Source organism: Pristis pectinata, chromosome 7, assembly GCF_009764475.1.
Source record: "Pristis pectinata isolate sPriPec2 chromosome 7, sPriPec2.1.pri, whole genome shotgun sequence".
Taxonomy (NCBI): domain Eukaryota; kingdom Metazoa; phylum Chordata; class Chondrichthyes; order Rhinopristiformes; family Pristidae; genus Pristis; species Pristis pectinata.
The window spans coordinates 91,349,134-91,373,501 of NC_067411.1; the positions used below are offsets into that span (position 1 = coordinate 91,349,134).

Consider the following 24,368-nt stretch of genomic DNA (forward strand, 5'->3'; position numbering starts at 1 on the left):
AATAGTGACACAAGGAAAATTTTTTTTACTGCAGTGCTTGATTTGAATCTGGAATGTTCTGTCTACAGATGTGGTAGAAGCAGGTTCTTCTTGTTGCCTTCAAGGGGGAACTGAATAAATATATGGCAAGAAAAATTTATGTATAGTTTTAATCATATTTTGGGGTACAATTTCTTTACTGCATTCCAAGTGGAAATCCACCTGTGTATTCTGGTTGTTAAGGCTTTAGTAATCCATCTGATTTAACATTGTGTACTGCCACTACAAATGGAAACTTGATCCCACTTGAGTTAGTCATCTCGCATCCTGTCTGTAAGCAGTGCTTGCAGAATGTTCTGCATTCAATCAAGAAATGGTGCCACATGATGCTCAACTTTGGAGTAGTGATAATATCATAGATAACATTTCAACTGGATACAATAAGTATAAAAAACTGCTGGAGCATGTGTGGGAGTAATCCAGCAGATTGTTTTTTTTGTTTCGGATTCCATTATGTGTAGTCTCGTCTCTACAATAAATACAAAATTTCCTTAAAGATTCTTCCATTCTAACCCAAACATAAATTTCCCAATATTTCTCAGCAGATTATTGACTTAATTTACATGCAACAAAGAGCTTGAATTCTGAAAGAAAGTTGTAGGTTTGTAGTTCCAGATGTTTGCTCCTATGCTTTGGCAATTTCTATCCTTAGAATAACTGGTTATCCACAGTGACTGCAATCTACTTACTTCCATAACAAATCTACCAGAAAACCATTAGCCCTTTATAAGCTAGCAATGACTGTCACAATTCATGCCTCAAGGCATTTTCAACGTTCCTACTACCTGTGAATATTTGATTTTGAATAGAAGGCCAAGGAATTTCAGCATATATCCAATAACTCTTAACAACTTTCAAAGATTCACCATGGAAAGCATCTTATCTGGATGCATGTTTGCTATGGCAACTGCTCAGCCCAAGACTGCAAGAGGTTGCAGTCATGAATGCAGTCCAGCCCATTACCCAAACCAGCCTCGCCTCCATCTGCACTTCTCACTGCCTCAGGAAACCAGCTAATATAATCAAGGGCCCCTTCCCACCCCAGTCACTCTCTCTTCTCCCCTCTCTCGTCAGATAGAAGATAAAGGCTTGGGTACATACCACAAGACTTGAGGATCACTTCTATCCTAATGTTATTAGACTCTTGAACTCAATCTCCCAATCTGCCTCCTAGAAGAGAGTACAGCACAGGAACTGGCCCTTTGGCCCACAACATTGTGCCAAACTAATTAAACTAGTAATTAAAAGCCTACTAAACTAGTCCCTTCTGCCTACACAAGTCCATATCCCTCCATTCTCTGCAAATTCATGTGCCTAAGAGTGTAATCTATCTCTTCATGGCCTTTGCAATTTATTTGTCTACCTGTACTTTCTCTGTAATCGCAACATTATAGTCTGCATTGTTTTCTTTTTACTACCTCGATGTAAATATGGCAGGATCTGTCTGGATTGCATGCAAAACAAAAGCTTTTCACATTATCTCAGTACGTGTGACAATAATAAACCAATAGGTATTAAAAGTGAAATGAACTTTTTGTACATCAAAGCCAAAAAAATGATCGAGCTTTATTAACAAAGTTGTTCAACCTAGTACATTTCTCCAAATATGTTACATCGCTAATAAATTACAGAAATGGAAGGAAGTTACAATATGGTTACCAGCATATTGTAGCAGAATGAATTCACACTCAACTTATACATTTTGTTCCCCTGAAATCAATGTTCTCTCACAGTTAGTGCTGGCAATCAGAGTTGAATATCTCTTCAATGTATTGCACCAGAGCAATTAAATACATTTCATGCTATTAGAGAAATTCTTTTCAAGATCACTGATTCAAAGATCTAATGACAGTATTATGATTTGTATGACTGTTACCCAGCTTTCTGTGACATTAGTATGGCAAAGCAGAATATGAAGTTAACCCTTTACTAATATTTTTGGGGTTAATTGCTTTCTTATGAAGTGAAAATAAATGTTTAGTAGTTGTGCTATTAATAGATTTAAATGAGAAAAATCCTCTGCTTGATTTGAATGCTACTGGAACAAAGCAAAATGCAATTTTCAACAATTAGCAGACATAACAATTCAGCTTACTAATTCTTTCCAAGGTGAGTAGAAAATCACTTTTCATTCACAGGCTAAGTCCAAGTTATGAACATGAACACATAGGTACATCTGTGAAACCATGCAGTAGTGTTTATTTTATGACTTCCAATGTTCTGTCAAAGATAGATCCTTTCTTCATATTATAATCACCAAACATGCAAGGAGCATAGTAACATTTTTGAATAGTTAACAATAAACCAAATATTGAAAACTTTGAGCTAGTTTTTAGGATACTCCAAAGATGTCTTTCACAATAAAAAAGACAATAACTGGTCTGGTATAGCTGTGATTTGCTTTTCAATGGTACGGAATCTATTTCCCCATCTCAAAGGGAATCAGGACTTTGTTTACTGGAACAACTCCTTTGCACTCTGGGGAGATCTGCTATGAAATATAGATGGTATTCCAGAGAAATGGTTTAACTGGCACAATTTGATGCAGCCATTATTCAATGACCAACAAAAAAAAAACAAATAATAGCACTAGACTGGAACCTTAACTCAGAAGAGCAAGGTTAGCAATGAAGCTGAAGAATGATCCATACTGGGAGATAAAACGATCTACTACTTACGGGGAAGAAGCAAGTTGGTGAAAGCTCTGGTGCTAGATTTAACCTTTTGATTTATAGGTCTCACAGCACCAGTAGAATGAAAATACATATGAAAATGCACAGATCAACATGGATATCTTCTGAGTTTATCTGGATTTGTATCTATGAATCTGAACCTGTATCCGGTGGTTATGAAAGTTTTCACTTTTAAGTTTTCATTGACACACAGACAAAATAGATTTCACATATGTCTATATCACATTCACAAAAACAGGATTAGAACTAGCCCTGAAACTAGACACTCATACAAGAGAAAGCACTTTCAAAAACAAAAACTCAAATAAGACTCAAAACATATTCTTAATACTAACACAAACTTGTCTTCATGGAATGTGGTGATACAAAATGAAATTGGTGACTTTTATTTCGAGAATCAAAGCCATCTGTATTATTATGCTATTAATTAGCAGTAATACAACACAATAGTGGTCCTTTGATTTTCCTTTGAAGCATTTCCAAAAGTGCTATTATTCAACTATAATTTTGCTAAAAAGGCTACTACCACTTACCAACAAATCAGCTTCCTAACCAAATTGAAAAGCACTGATCAACATCAAGGTAACAATCTTAAGCTTTCAGGTTCCAATTCTCTTTTAAAAGGGGAAAAAAAAATCAAAATCTTTCAGTTATTTTGTAAACACTTCCCTAGATTGCATATTCTGTACAAAATGTTTGAGATTTTAGTCTTTATATAATGTGCCAACATGCTGTATTTACAATATCAAAAATGTAATCCAACATTTTATCCATTAGTGTAAAATAAGTGTTGCAAGGTACAGTAACTTATATTGCTTTGATGTTAAAATCTTAGTCAATTTTTATTAAAATTCCTGTAACCGAACCATTGTTATATTGGCACTCTGATCCCAATCTTAAAAATGAAATCAATGTTTGAGTCAGAAAATACAGATGATTTTTTTTAAATCCAAGCTTTCATATTGCTTCAATCAAAAAGTGAATAATGCTATATGTACAAGAGAACTGGGAAAATTTCATCTTGGTTTTTTTGCACAGACTTTAAAGATTATAATTGTCACTTTTAATAACTAAAAATAGAAAGCATACAATTCCCAATTTTCATTTATAACTATATCAGAAACATTTTACCTTATTAAAATAGTGCATTTTTATTAAGGTATCAGGGCTACAAAACTACTGTACAATTACACAGTATATAGCAATACACCATACAGATTTAGAGCTTGTTCTGGCAGAGCAAGAAACAGGCGGTATCTTGATACTTCGGTGCACTTTTGATTTTCTTGCAAAATGTACAGTAAGATTCATCTTATCTACCTGTAATTTAGAAAGACAAAAATACTAAGTACAAATATATGAATTATGTTACATAATAATGATGTTCTTGTGTGAACTGGGAAGGAATTGCTAATGGGGAAATTACTTAATTCTGACACCAGTACCAAGTTGAAAACTATGACATTCCTTTCATATCTTCACACTAATAAAAACAGAAATTCAAAATTGAACTTTTATTTACTGAAAAGTTCTGTGTTACATTACAAATTAAAAATATTATTTTTCACAATTCAAGAAAATCTGTGTACATTTGTCTTCATTGAATAATGAGCAGTTAATAATTTTGAAAACTGATGAGTCCTTCAAAAATCTAGAACAAGTCAGTTTTTATTTCTTTTGTCTGTAAGCAAATAGTTAAATTCATTATATTCACACTAACTTTTGGAAGTTATTCTCTATTTATCCAAATCAGTAAAATATATTAAAGAAAGCCTCAGAAGTACATTCCTTTAAAACGAGGAGGAATCTCTTTAGACAGAGGGTGGTGAATCTGTGGAATTCATTGCCACAGATGGCCTTGAAGGCCAAGTCATTTACATTTGAAGCAGAGGTTGATAAGCTCTTGATTAGTAAGGGCCTCAAAGGATAAGGGAAGAAGGCAGGAGAATGGGGTTGAGAGGGAAAAATAAATCAATCCAAATGGTGGCGCAGACTCGATGGGCCAAGAGAACTCTACTCCAGTATGAAAAATAGCCTTTTACTTCCACTGTTTCCTCTGTTACTTAATTTCTTGTTTACATCATGCCACGGCCCCTTTTATTCCATGACCTTCAATCCTGATGACAGCCTATTACTAATCAAATACTTTTTGGAAGTCATAATCACATAAACCAAACTTCCCTCACCAAACATACAACATAAATTAGGGGCAAGAAGAGGACACTCATCTCTGAGCCTGCTCTGGGATTAAATAAATCATGGCTAATCCCATTATAACCACAAACCTGCAATCCCATCTACCCGCAGTAATCTTTCACCCACTTAATGATCAAGAATCTCTGTCTGCAATAGGAATATTCAGACTGCTTCCATCTTTCCATGACCATAAGACATAGAAGCAGAATTAAGCCATTCAGCCCATCGAGTCTGCTTTATTTTTCCCTCTCAACCCCATTCTCCTGCCTTCTCCCTGTAACCACTGATGCCCTTACTAATCAAGAACCTATCAACCTCTGCTTTAAATATACCCAATGACTTGGCCTCCACAGATACAAGATATTTATTAGTCACATGTATATCAAAACACAGTGAGATGCATCTTTTTGGCAATGAATTCCACAAGTTCACCACCCTCTGGCTAAAGAAATTCCTCCTCATTTCTGTTCTAAAGGGTCATCCTTCTATTCTGAGGCTGTGCCCTCTGGTCCTTGACTCTCCCACTACTGGAGACATCCTCTCCATGTCCACTCTATCCAGGCCTTTCAAAAACTCAAGACCCTCAGAGAAAAGAATTTCCTCATCTGCCTTAAATGGTTGACCTCTTACTTTTACATAGGAAAGATGTTAACGCATTGGCAGCTGTTCGGATATTTTCTAGACTAATACCTTGAATGGGTGGTTCCCTTATGAGTGAAGTTTGAACAGGCTAGACTTATATCTTGCTGGAGTTCAAAGGAGTGAGAGGGAAACTGATTGAAAGATGGAAGATCCTGAGGGTCTGAACTGAGTGGATGTGGAGAGGGTTTCCTCTTGTAGGAGAAGCTAGAATTAGGTAGGTCATCTTTTAAAATAGGGGGTCACTTATTTAAGATGGCAACAAAATTTCACCTCATCTGAGGATTGAGAAGTTTCTGAATTCTCTCCATCAAGGTGCAGAAGTGGAGATTTGTAAGGCAGAGATAAAAGGGTACTTGATAAGCAAGGGAATGGAAGTTACTGTGGGTATACAAGAATGGAAAGTTAAGGTTACAGTCTGATCAGCCATGATTTTAATAAATGTCAGAGCAAGCTTGAAGGGCCAAGTGGCCAACTCTTACTTCAAATTCATGTTTTCCTGCTCTACTTAGTTCTCTAAATTTTTTAACCATTCGGGGAGCTCTGCCTTAAATTTCCCTATAATTTTCAGTGACGGGAATAGGCCTGGAGTGTAACTGAAACATCTCCACCTTAAAGGCCTCCTTCCCATTGTACAATTACAAGTTTGCTTTCCAAGCTTTGATATCAGCTTACCTGTGCCAGATGTTCCCATCCCAATGAAATTGGCCCTCCTCCAGTAAACTACTTTTACATTGGCACGGTAATTGGAAATCATATCCTTATCCACAGTAAACCTAATGATTTAATAATTGCTGTTTCTTAGATGATTCCCCCCACCACATAATCTCTGATACTTGCTTTACTTGGCCCAGCTCATTTCCCAGAACCAAGTCCAGCAATCCAATCTTCCTTGTTGAGTCAGAAACTAATTGCAAGAAATGCAATAACCCCACTTTGCCCTTTACATTACTGCTGTCTAAATATAGACAAGGTCTATAGAATTTCCCTCTTTTTTTTAAAATATCCTTTCCACATCCTCTCTCCAGAACTACAATATTTTCCAAATTAATAGTACCCCTCAAATGTTCTTCTTAATTAAGTGCCTCCTTATTTCTTCCCTCATTTTTCCTGAATAGTCTACATCCAGGAATATGTAGAATCCATTCCACCTTTTCTTTTCAAAAGCACAACTTCATAGTCCCATGTGGTTAATCATGCCTACAGCTCACTAACTTTAATATGTCTCAGGTTTATAGTGCATGCACATAAGAACATCTTAGGCTTTCTTGTATTATCTTAGGTTCCTTCCTGTAGGAACAGCATTCAAAAAATCACAGCAGCTGTTAATTTATTAGGACTTGGCTAGACCACAGAGTACTGTGCACAGTAGTCAATTTAATGTTAGGATAATAGATGCACTAAAGAAAGTGCAATATATTTATAAGAATCATTCTCAACAATAAACAAGCTGATCGTAAGGCATTAAATTATAAACAGGTGGGTCTGACCAGGCATAAGCAGTGAAGGCATTTTCACTTCTGAAGAATTCTAGAATTAGGATCCATTAAGATAATTACAAATAAATCAATAGGGAACTCAGGAAAACTTATGAACAGCGATAACATGGTACCTCAATCAAATGGCATGAAGATATTTCAAGAGAATCAATTATAAATGGGAGAGAAAGAATCAAGTATAAATGGGAGAAAGGAGCAGAAGGATATGTTGAAAGACTAAATTGAGTGGGAGCAGGTTTGTGTCAAGGATAATCACTGATTGCTCTATTTGTACATAAAATTATTTTTAATTTTCATACAGTATACCCATGTGTTAAATTAATACACCAAAATGTTCTTTATTTTAATTGCCAGTGCAGTCTTGGGCCCCTGAAATAAAATGTTGGGAGATGGAAAGATCATGGAAGCAGCTTGACAATTCATGGCATTTGCCACATGGTGCTTCCACTGAATGGGAAAAAAAATCCATCAACATGAACAATATAAAGGCCATTACATCTGTGTGATTGCTCCCACAGCAAAAGTGAGTTTTCACAATCTTCAGAAAGAGAATGTGGGAAATGCAAACTACACATCTACATCCTAATTACTGCTGAGTATTAACACGGTGAATATTCAAGTACTTAATTTGCAAGCTTTCTCAGAAATTGCAAAATGATAAAAGTTGAAGTATTACTAATTGCTCAAAATTTTACATACTACTACAGCATGTATATGAAGTTCTGCAAAATGAAGACAAGTAACAAAGAGGACTCTGATCTTGCAGTCTTAATGCAGAAATGTTTCTGGAATGATTATCTCAATGTGCACAATTAAAAAGTAAACATTTGAAATATATAGAATTATTAAAATAGGTGCTATTTAGTGAAATGTACTGTCCACTTCACAGGTAGTTAATTCACTATATGTGGAGAGAAAACATCATTTGATGTAGATAAATTGTTACAGGTGATCCCCACATTATGACTGTTCTGGTTATAGAAATTCACCCCTACAAAAATTCATATTTTACTCCAAAATTTGGGATACAGAATAAAATTCACTCACAGAATGAGTTTAAAAAAAAGTAAATCAATGCAAAATGGTTTCTTTTTGAACTCGTGTTTCTTGACGCATGTGCAGATGACATGGCTTTGCATTATGTAAAATCGTGACATGACAGGTTTGCGATAGGCAACCACCTCCCAGTAATGCAGGGGTCACCTGTTTCAGAGTAGAGTACATGTTAGAGAGATCCATTCTGAGTGTGAAAATTAATTTCCAATGATGGGAGCAATTTAGTTCTGTGGGGAATGAATAATAAGCAAAGTGTATGATGCATTAAATTTTGTTTATTAAAAAATGTTTCAAAATTGTTTTAGACAATAAGGTAAATAGCTGTAAAATGGTGCAGATAGTTGATTGTCCTTTAGCATTACTGGATTCAATTTATTTCAACTACATCAAAAGATTGTGATCTCAAGTCTCATTCTGGATTGCAAGTATGAGCTTGTGCCACAACTGACATCATTCACTCATCCATGAGCCAGTGCATGCTAAGCTACATTGCACAAGATCCATCAACATCTTGAATAAACTTCAATACCATCCTTTTGTTCAAATTGCTCCATGGCTTGACACGTTTCTCTGATTTCCTGAAAACCTACAAGACTCTGCATTCCTCCAGCTTTGGACTATTTTGTATCCCACTCTCTTTGCTACACCTTTGCAGCCATGCCTTCAGCTGTTTAAACCCCCACTATGGAATTGCTTTCATACCTTTAATGCTTTTACAAAAACCCACCTCTTTGATCAATTTTTTTGATATTGCTCCAATTATTACTCCCCCAGCCTCTGCATTAAATCTTTTGCAATTTCCGCCAGTTTCAATGCGATTCCCCCACCAGACTTCCCTTCACCTATCAGCAGTTGGAAAGGACTGCTTCCCCCAAATCCACCTTCTCGTGGCACACACATTCTTTATGCTAATACAGGTGGTGCAACACCTGCACTTTTATTTGTCCCATCCCACCATCCAGGGGCCTGAACAATCTTTTAAAGTGAAGCAGCAATTCACTTACTATTCTTCCCATATAGTGCATCACATTAGATGCTTACAACATTGCCTCCCTCCATACCAGATACAGATTGGGTGACCACTTTGCAGAGCACCCTTGTTCAGTCCACAAGTGTGATCTAAAGGTTCCAGCTGCCTGCTGAGTTGTTTTCCATCCCACACCCATCCATATGGCTGTAGCCTCCTGAAATGTTTCCAACAGAAGCTTGAGGAACAGCATGCGAGAACCTTCAGGACTCGATATTAAATTCAATAATTTATTTTTCAGGAAAAAAATGGCAGATGCTGGAAATTTGAAATAAACAGAAAATGCTGGCAACACTAAGCAAGTCAGGGAAGATTTATGGAAAATTGAAGTGAATTTCAGATCGAACATCTTTCATCAGAACTGGCAAAGACAAAACACATTAGTATTTTTCTGCTCGTGTTGGCACTGACTAGCTCTGCTGTAAGGTTATGTGTTTTTTTGTCTCTACAGAACCTGTCTGATTTGCTGGGCACTTCAAGCATTCTTTCTTTTTGTTTCAGGTTACTGTAATAGCTCTGACCTACATTTTAGAACTTTACGCTCTCAATATCCTTATTAATCTATCAAACAATCTGTTCTGTAAACAAGCAGAATTACTTTGGCAACCCTGGCCTCACTATCAGAGACATTTCCTTTGTCTTATCATCTGTCCCCCACTCTCTCTGCAACTTAAAACTAATGTCTTTTCCTCACATTTCAGATTTAGGGTCTTCGACCTGAAACATTAACTCTGTTTCTCTTTCCATAGATACTGGCTGACCTGCTGAGTGTTTCCAGCATTTTCAGTTTTTATTTACAACTTTTGGAAACCTTGTTCTTGGGGTCAAATCTAAAATGTTAGACCTTTTGAAAGCAGATATAGTGGTGTTTAAGAGGCTTTTAGGTACACATACCAAAACATAGAACACAGAACGGTACAGCAGAGGAACAGGCCCTTCAGTCCACCATGTCTATGCCGAACATGATGCCAAATTAAACTAATCCCTTCTGCCCGCACACGAATACACAGGGAATAGAGGGATATGGATTATGTGCAGGCAAAGATAATATACCCATTCCAGGTATTAGCCCAGTAAACCTTATCTGAAATGCTTCCAATACATAGTATCATGGCTTCAATAAGGAGACCAGTATGTACACAATACCCCAGATGTGGTCATACCTAACCTCCCTAAGGAGGGCAGGAGAGAACAAAGGAAATATCTCTGATAGAGTTGAGACCAAGAGAAGCTGATTAAACACTGAAGACCCTGATGGGTCATGGCAGGGTGGATGTGAAGAGCATATGCTCTTCTGTAAGAGAATCTAGAATTTGGGATCACCTTTTAAAAATGAGGGATCACACATTTAATAGAGATGAGGCAAAATGTTTTTCTTTCAGAGTGTTGCAAATCTTTGGAATGCTTCCTCAAAAAGGTAGTGGAAGCAGAGTCTTTGAATACTTTTTAAGCTAGAGGTAGACAGATTCTTGATAAGCAACAGATTAACCATGATTTTCCTAGAGCTAACTCGAGGTGCTGAGTGGTCTCTTCCTGCTCCTAATTTAAACGTAATTTTTCTGCAATTTAAAAGTGCATGTTCTCTACGCTTTCATACTTGATAACTGGTCATCAACCAAAAATGGCAACAGTTTTTCTCTCTCTATTGATGCTTCCCGACTGACTAAAAATTTCCAGCATTTGCTGTTTTCATTGCAGATTTTCAGGATCTGCTGCTTTTTAATGCTGGAAAAACTCAGCAGGTCAGGCAGCATCTGTGTAAAAAAAAGAAACAATGTTAATGTTTTGGTTCAATAACCTTTCATCAGAACCAAGAACACACAGTTGCAGAGAAGTGGGAGAAGTAGACAATAAAGGGAATGTTTATGATAGGGTGGAGACCAGGAGAGATTTAATGCCATGACAACTGGTTGTGGGGCCAGATGAAAGGGGACGGTGAAGGTTTGTTAATCACAGATGACCTGAGACAGTAAAAGGAAATGATTAATGAAAACAGAGTGCAAATAAGCAGCAGTAAAATTGCAAAAACAAACTGGATAAGAGAAACACTGCATGTTTGGGAAATCTAAAATAAAAACAGAATGACAGAAATATTTAGCAGATCAAGCAACACTTGTGGAGAGAGAAACAGAATTAATGTTCCAGGTTGATGACTTTTCAAACCTGGAAAGCTAGTTTATCCAAGATGATGACTTCAATGCTAAGTCCTGAAGGCCACTATGCGTTTTGTTAGAAGACGAGATCTGTTTCATGAGCTTACGGTGAGCTTCGATGAAATAGTAGAAATTGGCATCGACAGGGATATTGTGGGCTGAAGGGCCTGTTCCTGTGCTGTATCGTTCTATGTTCTATCACAATGTAGGAACCAGAGAAAGTGTTGTTGTGGGAGTGGGATTTAGAGTTAAAGCGGCTGACAAACTGAAGCTCTGCAGCACCCTTGCAAACAAAGTGGAGGTATTCTACAAAGCAATCACCTAATCTGCATTTGGATTCTTCGACATAGAGACCACCACACACAAGCACCAGGGTCTTACTAGGATTACAGTAGAAATTGCAGCGCAAATTGGACTCAACAACTATATTTCTTGTAGTTTGCAAGAATACATGAATGCTAATAGTTTGCAAAAAATAACTTTTTTTTAAAGGCTGAGTGCAGATCCCTACCACAAGACAGCTAAAATGACCCAAATCAGCATTTAGTATTGACCTAATTACAGACTTTCTAAATCAACTCAATGCAGTATTGCACCGTGGTGCTGCTATTCATAGTCACTGGAGGAATCTGGAACTTCTGAAAGGGTTTTCAATAGATTTTCTAAATGTGCATTATCCATAAAAATATTACTTTTACTTAAATTCGATTAATCTTAAATTGTCCTTGCATACAAAACAAAATATGGATTTACTATGTGGCATCTCATCACTGGCAAGTACTTGGAAAATCCACTGAAACATTTGAGTTATTTAATTCAACAATTAATCCTTCGAACTCGAAGCGTACCCATTCTGAAGCTAGGGGCTACTGAAAGATTACATATACTTGGCAAACCTCTTCTTGGGTTTCATGCATTAAAATACCAATTTTATTGATTGTTTAATCAAGCTACTAAATTGGAATTAGATTTACTGAGAATGTATTTTAAATTTAATTAAACTGAAATTCAGCATTAATTGCAAGAGATTGAAAACAAAGGTTATGAAATGCATATCATAAATACCAATAAAGAAAACTAAAGCTCAAATCCTTTTATTTGAATAAAACCAGAAAAGGTGACAAAATATGCAGCAGGTCAGTCAACATCTGTGGAATAACAGGGCCAACATTTCAGTTTACTGACTTTGCATTGGAACTATGAAAAGTTAGACATTTTAAGTTGCACAGATAACAAAAGGGGATATTGGCTTGAGAAAGCACATTGATGTTGATTCACTCAACCTTACAATGAATTTGGTGGATTTTGTTGAGACAGTCTTGGTGGCATTTTTCCAGTGTCTTCATGCACTTACTCTCAAATTCAGGTCTCAGAAGCGTGGAAGCGTGTGTTTTTTTTTTGGGGGGGGGGGGTGGAGAGAGAAACAACAAAAACAGTAGGGGGCACATACCACAGCTTCCCAGTGCACCATGAGTTGTGTGTGCCAGGTCTAAGATCTTGATTTCAAATAACCTTTTCCCGCAACTGTTCAAAGGCTGTGCTGATGCATTGAAGGTTGTGGTGAATTCATTTTCGATGTCTGCCTTCACCTGAGATATGGTTCCCCAGATGTGGGAAGTGGCCAATGTTTCCCTGGCTGTTGCTACTACCAGAGGGCAGTGTTATGTTGTGGGGTAGGTTGATAAAGAGCCTCTGTCTTGTGGTTTCTCTTGCATTCCCCAGTGAGCAAGTCAACTTTGATTTGGAGATTGACGTCCCGGTGTGCACAAGCGCAGTCTGCATACTGCTGCTCAACTACTAAAGTTTGGCTCTTGAAATATGCTAATGCATTTTTAGTAAGTTAGAAATTTTCTGAAAGAACACTGATAACGCTCTTTTTTCCTCATCAACTAACAAACAGTTTTCATAGTTTATGTATAAACCAAGGATACACTAGGAGCCCAAAGGAGATCTACTTAGTTATTAATCAGACTCCTTTTTTAAAAAAAATATAAAGAAACCATTTATTAATTTAGGTGCTCACCTTCTTGAATGATGTACATCAAATAATGTATCATCCTCTTCATCATCTTCCTGATCTAATGGCCTCATTTCCATGTTTTCTAGATTTGTTTTCAGTATACCATACTTGCGGTTTTTTCTGTTAATTCTCCTCATCCTAGATTGAAATTGGAAATTGTTACAATGCTTAGTACAAATTACAAAACACCACAATAAAACTGCATCCAACTACACAGATATTTTGCTAGTTCCAAGTATATTCCACAATATAGAATGCTTGTGAGTAGTGAGAAATTGTAGATTGCTTTCGGTAGTTAAATAACACAGACATGACACACAAAATGATTAATCCAATGAAAACAGTTTCCTTCTGACTTTAAGTATCAATAGCTCAAGGCAGCCTCAGTCACAAAAGCATGAACGGAATATTGAGGCGTGAATGGCCAAGAAGTCTTTTCTTAATTGATACTACTGGTTCCTACAGAAAGTATTATCCACAGTGAACTACAAAGAAACAACAAAATGTCATTGAAATATGATACAGTTTCTAATCAGTCAGAGGAAAAGATATCTAAATTCTGCAGATTATTTCAGATATTTCTCCCTTCTGCTATGGAATGGTCAACACCTTGGCAGCCAAAATGTAGTCTGACGTGTATTTCAATGCCCATTAGCAAAAATGATGTGGTAATACTACCCAAAGGCTAGAGGACCAAAGCAAAAGCAGTGTTGAGAGAGTCAACATGATAGAAAAAGCCACTTGGCTTTGTCCTCATCAACATACTGTTGCAGGTGCACGCCTCCATGAGTATCAGTTGAATGGGTACCTCACCAAACTTGTGGAGAAGAAATCCACAAGGGCAGCTTACATTATGTTGCTCAGGATTACCAAACTGCTGACTGAGATGGATTTAGATATGCCCAGCAACAGCTCAAAACTGAACAATTGCACAATAGTATCTCCTCACCTCATAGTCCTGCCAATCCCTTACTCTTCCCTTACCTCACAAATGCTGATCTTGTCAGTGACCCCTCCTACCCATTTAGCTTAGTGGATAATAAATCTATAAAATAGACTGCATGAAAGCAAATTCCTTATCATTACTTTTATGTAGGTGTAACTTGACACACCATCTCACCCCAACCTAATATACTCGGTTTCCTTGTACATTGATGTTATTCATCCAATCTTTAATTCATAATACAAAGCAAGAGCCTGCTCTGTAAGTAAACTCATCTTTGTTAACATTAAAATTCTTCGCAAATGTTCTCTTGTTCATGCAAGCGAGCTGAACCAGGTTGGTGTAATCCAGCAAATAACTAAATGATCAAAGTTAACAATATTTTAAAAATTCATCCTGACTCTACCAAATCATTCATTTCACCATTTTTTAAAAATAGGATTTAACATTAAAAAAATCACACTGTCCTTCAGTTATGATCTTTATGTACTTTTTAATGAGAGAACATTCAGATAATGTTGCAGGTCTGTCTAATTAGTGCCCATGGTTTATATATATTTTTAAATCATTCCAAAGTTAGTTTCACTGAAATTTACAGACCAGAGAGGTACATGTTAATTGAACTGCTCAACCCTTTAAATCAAACATTACATCAGTAAGGTCACAAATGCCTGTTGCCACACTATATGGAGCAGTTTGAAAATTGGTCTGCTCATCTGACCTTGCCAAACATTAGCTGGCCTTAATTGGACTGTTTTCTTCCCCCCCTCGAAAAGACATTGCTTTGAGCAAAAAGACTGCCAAATTTTCTGCAACTACATTTTCTGAAATAATTCATCAGCAGTACAGCGTTTTGGGACTTCCCATGATCATAAAAGATACTATGTGAATGCAAGCAAGTCTTCCTAACTAAGGAACTCTGAGGATTAAATTAGCTAAAGAGTTAGTTGAATGCTGGTGTTAGAATATACATCAAGGATGTGGTACCCACTACAACTAAATTGTAGCAAGTAACCAAGTGCAGCTGAAGCTCTGTACCTCTAAGTGTGGTACCAGCACTTGAGGATGGTGCGGCCCAATGCCGAGATCAGGAGAGTGATGGTGGCATCACGTGCTTTTTATAGCTGGTTGTGTTCCTGCAAGGAGGCTGTTATTTTGTTGTGTATTCAAAAAAAAGCTCAATCAATAATCTAACAGTCAACGTACAACCCCCTCATTAATTGATAACTAGCTTTGTTAAATCAGTAGATCCAAATACTCCAAGGAACTCTGAGTGATCACCCGCAACACCAGCAGAACAAAGATGGACTCGCCTAAAATGGGGCCTAGAATTTCATTCAGGTTCTAGATAATGTTGTAAGTAAAAGAAAGATGGGTTGATTATATATGGACTTTCAGATCTCTGGGACAACTCCAAGTACATTATAGCCGATGAAATACATTTTGAAGTTGTATTCACTATCATAATGAGGCAAACAGAGCAGTTAATCAGCAAAATGAATTAGTCTTACAGCCAATTAGCCATGTTTTACTGTAGTATTTTAGGGCGAATAGATGAAAAGATTCCAAATTGGGGCACTGTTGAAACCACTTTATGATCTACAACATCCATGCACAAGGGCAATGTTGAAATCAATGGTATACAACATCCATGCATAATAGCTTTACAATGCTATAACAGTAGGTACTGTTTTTATAAGAAATTGTTTTGTACTTCACAATCCATCAGAAAATTTTTAGTCTTACATCATGTATCAATTTGTTTTAACGTTCACTTAATGAAAAGCTAAAACCATGATATAGTCATACAGATACAAATTTTGTTTAAAAAACATTCAAAACAATGGAAGTACCAAAACATGCATAAAAGAGTGTCAGCTCAACACGGTGAGAACATTGTCAGAGTTGGTGCATTAATAAATGATTTGCATCTGATTCTGACCTTAAATTTCCCCAGTCTTTATGCATCCACAGATGCATGTGCCTAACGTTAGTGATATTTTCAATAAATTCTTGCAATAAATCAAGACTTAATATAACCACCTTCGAGATGTCATTTTCCAAAAAAGAAGACACCTTTTCACAACTCAAACATGCCCTACAGCCCCAAAGACATCTTTGTTCTGTAATCACTGTAGTAAAAGGAGGAAATACAGCAGGCAATTTGTGTTCAGCTAATCTCCAAGAACAACAATTATTTCACAACAGATAATCTGCTTTTGGTAGTATTGGCTGAAGGGTAAATGTCGACTTGAATTCCAATGCAAATGATATGTTAAATAAACTCTAAAAGTGTACTATTAATAAAATGAGTGGGTGAAACTGGTAAGGTAGCAATTATTGCCTTTCCCTAGCTACCCTGACTTCACAAAGAGTCAAGCATAGTGCGACACCTGAACCCCACATAGTTGAACTCTTTTTGAATACCATGAGTTTTAGGAACAATCAGCATGTTTTTGTTTCTAAATGATAATACAGTTTACAATTTATCATATTCCAGAACAAGCCACATTTGGATTATGATTAGAGGCACCTTTGCTGCTAATACTACAATGGATGCAAAATCAAATCACTATTTCTTTATTGTTATATACATGAAATATTAGAAAATGCAATAGCCATCAGATTTACGTTCAAATTTGATAGAAGTCTGACCGCATAACGTCAGAAATATACATCATGAATTATATGACTGAGGTTTTGTTCCACTGGCCAATTCAATCATGCAATTCATTTGCATTCCAATCCAAGTATTCCATTGCCAAAATAAAAAAAACATTGTCACGGCAGCATATTTTTGCCCAGTGTCAAATACCTTAACCTTGTTCCTAATAAGGCTATATGGAATGTTGCAAAAACAATATAGAAGCTGCAAGCACAACGCTGGACAGAGATTTACTGTTGATTCATGGAACAAACTACATTTAGGTCACTACGCACCCCTGAACAAGCATATTATCAAGACTTGAAAAGAAATACAATGTGCACATGAAAAAAAATGATATTTTTGAAAATGTTGCACAAAGTTGCTACATAAATACCATGCTTCAGTCTCCATATCAAACATCCTTTTCCTCACAAAGAAACTTTATGGTGCATTCCACTATGTGAAGAGGTCTGTGCATATTTTATTATTGTACACAAAGTTGAATGATGCACAGTGCCAATGATACAGCAAGAAACATTGGACCTTCACAAACAATGGGACAATGAGAGTACGAGAAATTAAAGCCATAGAGCAGATAAATTAGAGTTAATGAATTCAATGTCAAATCAGGCACAGATTTCAAAATAGAGGAAAATAAATAATAGATCAAGAGAGGAACATTCAAGTGACTTTCTTTTCAATCTTGAACAACTTAATCTGAATGAATGAGAGCTAGTTGTTAACATTCTGGGGAACCTGATTGCTAGATAATTCTTAACAATTATCATGCTATTAAATGGGTACATTTAAAAAGCTTTTTTTGCAGAATATGGACATCACTGGCCAGGCCAACGTTTATTGTTAATCCCAATTTGTATTTTGGTGGGCATTTTAAGAATCAGTCAGATTAGTGAGCAATGATTTTGTTTTGAAGAACATTCATGAACTAGAAGGGTTTTCCTGTTAGGTGGCTTGCACCATTTCTATTACTGTTAGAAATTCTCTTTTATTAGGTTTTACTATTGCCATTAATTATTAGACTCAATTTTGCAGCAAGCTTAAAGGGTGATTAACTTGCAAGTTTATTAGCAATGAAAATCAGAGGGTGGGTATGGATGAGATGCATTACTTGCTAAGTTAATGTTCAAATCAGTCCACAAATTCTGGTGATTTGCAATTCATGAGGTATCTCCTACTCATCATAAACTGCTCTCACAGTTCCATATTAACATGCATTAATCTTTTTTTGTTTACAATGAATTCTTTGCCATAATTGACATACTTGCCTGTCTCAGAAGATTGCAAATGTTATTTTGCTTATAAACAGAGCTGGTATATGAATTCTGTGTTAGTGGGGCACATGTCAGGTTTTAGTATGCAATTTGGTCCTAACTGCAGTTTACCCTAATAGATTTTACAGGGTAGATGCAACAATGATGTTTCTCCTGGCTGGAGTGTCCAGCACCAAGGTAACGGCATCAAAACAAGGGGCTGGTCTTCAGGATAGAGACAAGAAGAAATGCATTCATCCAGATACCACTGGATCTTTGGAATTCCCTACCCGAGAAGTCTGTTGAGGTAAACCATTGAGAATTAAGAAAAAGCGATGGATCTTTAGACATTAAGAGAATCAAGAAACATGAAATTATTGAGGTAAAAGATCAGCCAAGACTTCCGAAAGGAAAAACAGTTCTACTTTAGGTCAAAGACATTTCATCTTTGAGCTGAAATGTTAACTCTTAACAGGTGCTTCCCATTTCCAGCACATTTTTTTTAAATTTCAGATTTTCAGCATATTTTTTTCTGATTTTCATCAGACATGAACAAAAGTACAAGAGGCTCCAGCTTCTACTTCTAATATACCATAAATTAATCAAATCTATGCCACATCATTTCTATACAAGGTACAGGGAGAGAGATGGCTAGCACCAATTGAGAGGCTGTATTGGTACCCTGATATGGTTATGATGGAAGAAGTCTAGAGGGGAAGGGAGATTCTGTATCCACAATAGGTGGACAGAAAAATACATCTTGGCCTCTTGTTCTTTTCACCTGCTGCATCTGCTGTTCTGCCTAGCCTTGTCTCACTTCTTCTACAGACCTGCAGATAACTAACAAAATGCCCATGTTCAAGCACTTGCTCTCACCTGTTTACACCTATAAAAGATGCACAGAATGGTACAGTAGGACAGCACATACTCTTTCAAAGTGAACTCCGCAAAATTTCTGGAATAAATGATGATAAGAGTGTTCTGAAATCTGACAGTGTGCCACTAAAGTCTCAATATTTGTCTCAGAAGTCCTCTGCAAATCTTCAGTAGCAAGTGAACAGTATACCTTTAAGCAACGCTCATATTTCTTGGTAGCTCATTACGCTCAATCAGCTAGCTGCAGTTAGGAGAGGGTATTAGGACAAGCATAATCTACCATAAAGTAATGCAAGTCCCAATTAAGTTTAAGGAGTTGACTTTCCATTCAACTGTTTCCAATGCAACTTTCAACTATTTGGACTCCAAAATCTCTGATGTTCCATACTTTCTGGCTACACACCATTTGGGTCCAAATGGATGAATACAATCTTTTTTTCATTATTATGTCTAAATGGACGACTCCACACTGTTTTATCCTTTGCAATTTTCTGTTCTCATCTACAATACTAGAACACAATAGTGCAGCACAGGAACAGGCCCTTTGGCCCTCAATGTTGTGCCAAACTAATTAAATTAGTAATTAAACATCTAACTAAATGAATCCCTTCTGCCTACACAATGTCCATACCCCTCCATTCTCTACACATTCATGTGCCTATCTAAGAGCCTCTTAAATGTGCCTCTATCACATTTGCCTCCACTATCACCCCTGACAGCATATTCCAGGCACCCAACACTATGTGTAAAAAAGACTTGCCACACACATCTCCTTTGAACTTACCCCCCTCACCTTAAATGCCCTCTAGCATTAGGCATTTCGACCCTGGGAAAAAGATACCGGCTGTCTCTCATAATCTTATAAACTTCTATCAGGTCTCCCCTCCGTCTCTGCCACTCCAGAGGAGAAAAACCCGAGACTGTCCAACTTGTCCTCTTAGCACCTGCCCTCTAATCCAGGCAGCATTCTGGTAAACCTCAATACTCCAGATGTGGCCTAACCAGAGTATTATAAAGCTGCAACAATTTCCTGACTCTTGAACTCAATGTCTTGACTAATAAAGGCAAGCATGTCATAAGCCTCACTATCAACCTGTGCAGCCACTTTCAGGGATCTATGGACATATATCAACTGAGGCATTTAACTTGATTTCTTTAGCAAACTCATATACATGACACCTTAATCTCCATCCAATGTGGATTTATCCATATTTGATGGACTTGATGCCTCGGCAGATCCCTCATAATGCACCAATTGGTTTCTGCCGACTGGAATATTCTCATCATCTGCACTCTGCAGATAATAGGAAACTATTACTTCTGTTACAGAAATAGAGTATAATGGGACAGAAATCATAAAAATTGAAGATCAGCTACTCAACAAAAATCACAATCTAATGGAATGGAAAACTGGAATACCTGTTGTCAAAAAGCTTTAGACGCTGGGACATGACAGGTTTCTTGATTGAGGTAAAAAAAAAGATGACCCATTATCTTTCTTAATGTCAGAGGCTGCATGAATGCCCAGATAAGCCACTGCTTCTGTTTCTTTCATTATGTTTAAACTAAGTTAAAGTACAGATCATAATTTCCTTGTGAATGTTGTGTCTTTAATGCTATGTGCCTGTGATGCTGCTGCAAGTAAGTTTTTCATTGCACCTGTGCATACATGGACTTATGCACATGACAATAAACTTGACTATATTCTATTTAACGGCTCATCAGGCTCAATGGCATCTGCCCCTAATAACACAAGAACATACAGCATCGTAATCTAGAATGATTCCTCAAAACAAATCTGAATGGCATCACAACCGTTCCGACCACGCCCCGTCCCAGTTAGGGTCAGTGGTGAAGGTGGATGCCAAAGCTTCAGGGTCAGCAGCCAGGGCCGGCACTAAATGTCACACGCTTTGCTTCAGAGCAATGCCACAAAATGTTGGAGGAACTCAGCAGGTCGGGCCAGCATCTACGAAGGGAAACGAACAGTCGACCCTTTCAGACTGAGACCCTTCATTCTTCAGTCCTGATGAAGGGTGTCGACCCCAAAACATTGACTATTTCCCTCCATAGATGCTGCCTGACCTGCTGAATTCCTCCAGCATTCTGCAGGTGTATTGCTCCAGATTTCCAGCATCTGCAGTCTCTCTTGCGTCTCCACAGCTTGCTTAGAATTAAGAGACACAAGACGTTGTACAGATGCTGAACTCTACAGCAACACACACAAAAAGTACTGGAGGGGACTCAGCAGTTCAGGCAGTGGGTACGTCGACTGTTCATTCCCCTCCATAGATGCTGCCTGACCTGCTGAGTTCCTCCAGCACTTTGTGTGTGTGTGTGTTGTTTGGAATTAGGCGCTGTTTGTTTTACTGATGTTTGTCAACAGAAGAGGCAGCTGGTGGCGGGCCATTTCCCTTCTCCACACAGATCCCTGTCACCGTGCAAGGCCTCGGGTAACCTGTTGGGCGGCAGGGTGACTGGAAACTCCCAAGCCCCCCCCCCGCCAACCATCGTCGTGAGCAAGAGGCAAACCTCGGCTGGATGTCCGCCCCCGCCGTCCTGACGGCAGCCCGCCCGCTGCCCTCACCTGATGGTCCTCACCACGAAGTAGACGACGACCAGGGCCGTGACCACCACCAGCACGCAGAGGGCCCGCTGGATCATCATGGTGTGCTCGGTGCCCGGCATCGTGTTATAGGCACCGTCCGTCCCTCGCCTTGTCTCCCTGCGCCGTCGCTGCCCCCGCCGCCGTGCCTGGAGCTGTTGGTGCTGTTGGTCCGGGCCCCCGGCCCGGGCTGCCCGCCCGCGCCATCGCCTCCGCCTGCAAGCTGGACACTGCATGGCCGGCCCACAGCAGCAGACAGAGCCACCCCAGCCAAGAAGCCGCGCAGACCTGCCCCACATGGCCCGCTCGCCTTCCTGCTGCGGCCGGAGGCCTGTTGCTGCCGAAAGCCCCGGCCGTTGGCAGGCGCTGACGTCACCGGAGGCGGCGCCGAACCGGCGCTCGTTCCCCGCGGGAAGGCGTCACATGGAGGCGGCAGGTCCCTGTCCTGGGCAGGTTTGGGTTATTATTGTCACATGCACTGAGATACGGTTGAAAAACTCGTCTTGCATACTGTCCATGCAGGTCAATTCATCATAACTGTGCAGTGAGGTAGTACAATTGGAATTGGATTATGATTGTCACATGTACCAAGGTACAGTGAAAAACCTGTCTTGCATACTGTCCATACAGACTATTTCATTACAACCGTGCATTGAGATAGTACAATTGGAATTGGATTATGATTGTCACATGTACCAAGGTATGGTGAAAAACCTGTCTTGCATACTGTCCATACAGATCATTTCATTACAACCGTGCATTGAGATAGTACAATTGGAATTGGATTATGATTGTCACATGTACCAAGGTACGGTGAAAAACCTGTCTTGCATACTGTCCATACAGATCATTCCATTCCAACCGTGCATTGAGATAGTACAATTGGAATTGGTTATTATTGTCACATGTACCGTGAAATAATTTGTCTTGCATACCGCCTATACACAGCAATTCATTACACAGTGCATTAAGGTAGTACAATTGGAGTTGGTTTATTATTGTCACATGTACCAAGGTACAGTGAAAAACTTGTATACCGTCCATGCAGATCATTTTATTACAACAGCACATTATGGTAGTACAAGGTAATACAATAACAACACAGAATAAAGTGTAGACACAAGAGAGAATGCAGATGCTGGAAATCTGGAGCAACACACACAGAATGCTGCAGTCAGTCTTGATGAAGGGTCTCAGCCTGAATGTTGACTGTTCATTTCCCTCCATTGATGCTGCCTGACCTATTGAATTCCTCCAGCATACACTATTCCAGTATAAATGCAATTTTCAGATGAAACCTCACTCTGCTTTCCCTCTCCACAGGTGCCACCTGACCTACTGAGTACTTCTGGCATTCCCCGTTTTATTTATAACATCTACAGTTCGTTTTTTTTTTGCTTTACAGATGGGGAACCCCACAACTGACTGGCCAGTTCTGAATTAAGCAGAAGAATGTTTCTTCTCCTTTCCAATTCTTACAAAGGGTGTTCAGCCTGAAATATTAATTCTGTTTCTCTTTCCACAGATGCTGCTTGACCTGCTGAGGGTTTTCAGCATTTTGTGTTTTCTTTTGAGATTTCCAGCAGCTGCAGTTTTTGTTTCGCTTTTGGAATCAAACTTTCGGCTCTGGGGTTGTCCTGTAGGTAACTACTTACTGCAGTATGGTTTGGTGTTGTTAGCAAGGAATTTTAGCACAATTTTCAAAATAACAAATTAGGAGTACACCACTGGTCTGATTATAACCTCATCTCTGCACTCCCGCAATAATCTTTCATTCCTTCGCTTATCAAGTATCTTTCTCCTCTGCCTTAAAACTAAACAAAGACTCTGCTTTCATCACCATTTGAGGAAAAGTGTTCCAAAAACTCATGATTCCCCCGAGAGAGAGGGAAAAAAATCTCCTTGCTGTCTTGAAAGGCTAAATGGTGACTCTTCTGGATTCTCTTACAAGAGGAAACATCCTCTCCACATGAACCCTGTCAAGAACCCTCAGGATCTTAAATGTTTTGGTCAAGTACCTTTCAATCTTTAAACTCCAGTGCATACAAACCAAGCCTATTCAACCTAATCTCCAATGCCGCCCTATCAATCCTGGTATTCTTTTCTGAACTGCTTCCAAAGCAATAACATCCTTTGAATAGAGAGACTGACTCTGTACACGGTACTTCAGACATGGTCTCAGCAAAACCCTATGTAACTAAAGCATAAATGTTCTTTCTTTGTATCCAGTTCCCTTAGCAATAAACAATAAGATTCTGTTAGCTTTCCTAGTAACTTGCAGTATCATCTTATCAGTATTTTGCAAATCATGCACCTCAGAGCTCTGCAGTATAACCATTTGGGTAACCTGCTTCTTTATTTTTCCTGCCATAGTGGGGAGTTTCACTTTTTCCTGCATTATACTCCATTTACCAGATCTTTGCAAACTCACTTACCTCTTCAAATGGTATTAAAGTGAATCAATGAATAGTTTTGTATATTGCTAAACTTTTGGGATTTCTTCTGTTACCATTCCTACAATATTATCACAGAAGTTCTCCAGGTAACCATCTTTTACCTCTTTCCCACGTGTCATCTATTGGCCTCATCCAAAAACACAACATCAGCTTCCATATGTACGCAGGCAACATGACCTGATCTTTCTTTTTACCAATCCTCTTAACCCTTCCAGTCAGTCTAAATTATTAATCATCTAATACTAGAC

At 38.3% G+C, this 24,368-nt stretch overlaps 1 protein-coding gene across 1 annotated transcript; it reads right to left on the bottom strand.

Annotated features, from left to right (window-relative positions):
- Positions 1-1,572: 1,572 nt before the first annotated feature.
- Positions 1,573-22,098, bottom strand: LOC127572515 (membrane protein FAM174A-like). Its single transcript, XM_052019878.1, has 3 exons — positions 21,647-22,098; positions 13,326-13,460; positions 1,573-4,052 (listed from the first exon to the last, which is right to left on the bottom strand). The coding sequence occupies exons 1-3, from the start codon at positions 21,961-21,963 to the stop codon at positions 4,049-4,051; spliced, it is 456 nt and encodes a 151-aa protein (XP_051875838.1). The 5' UTR covers positions 21,964-22,098; the 3' UTR covers positions 1,573-4,048.
- Between the last annotated feature and the right edge of the window lie 2,270 nt (positions 22,099-24,368).

Bases quoted from the DNA above. Each gene is read 5' to 3' on its own strand.
- LOC127572515 (XM_052019878.1), bottom strand. From the start codon at position 21,963: ATGTGGGGCAGGTCTGCGCGGCTTCTTGGCTGGGGTGGCTCTGTCTGC. The intron at 13,461-21,646 runs GTGAGGGCAGCG...ATTTCAATCTAG, and splicing joins TTCGTGGTGAGGACCATCAG to GATGAGGAGAATTAACAGAA.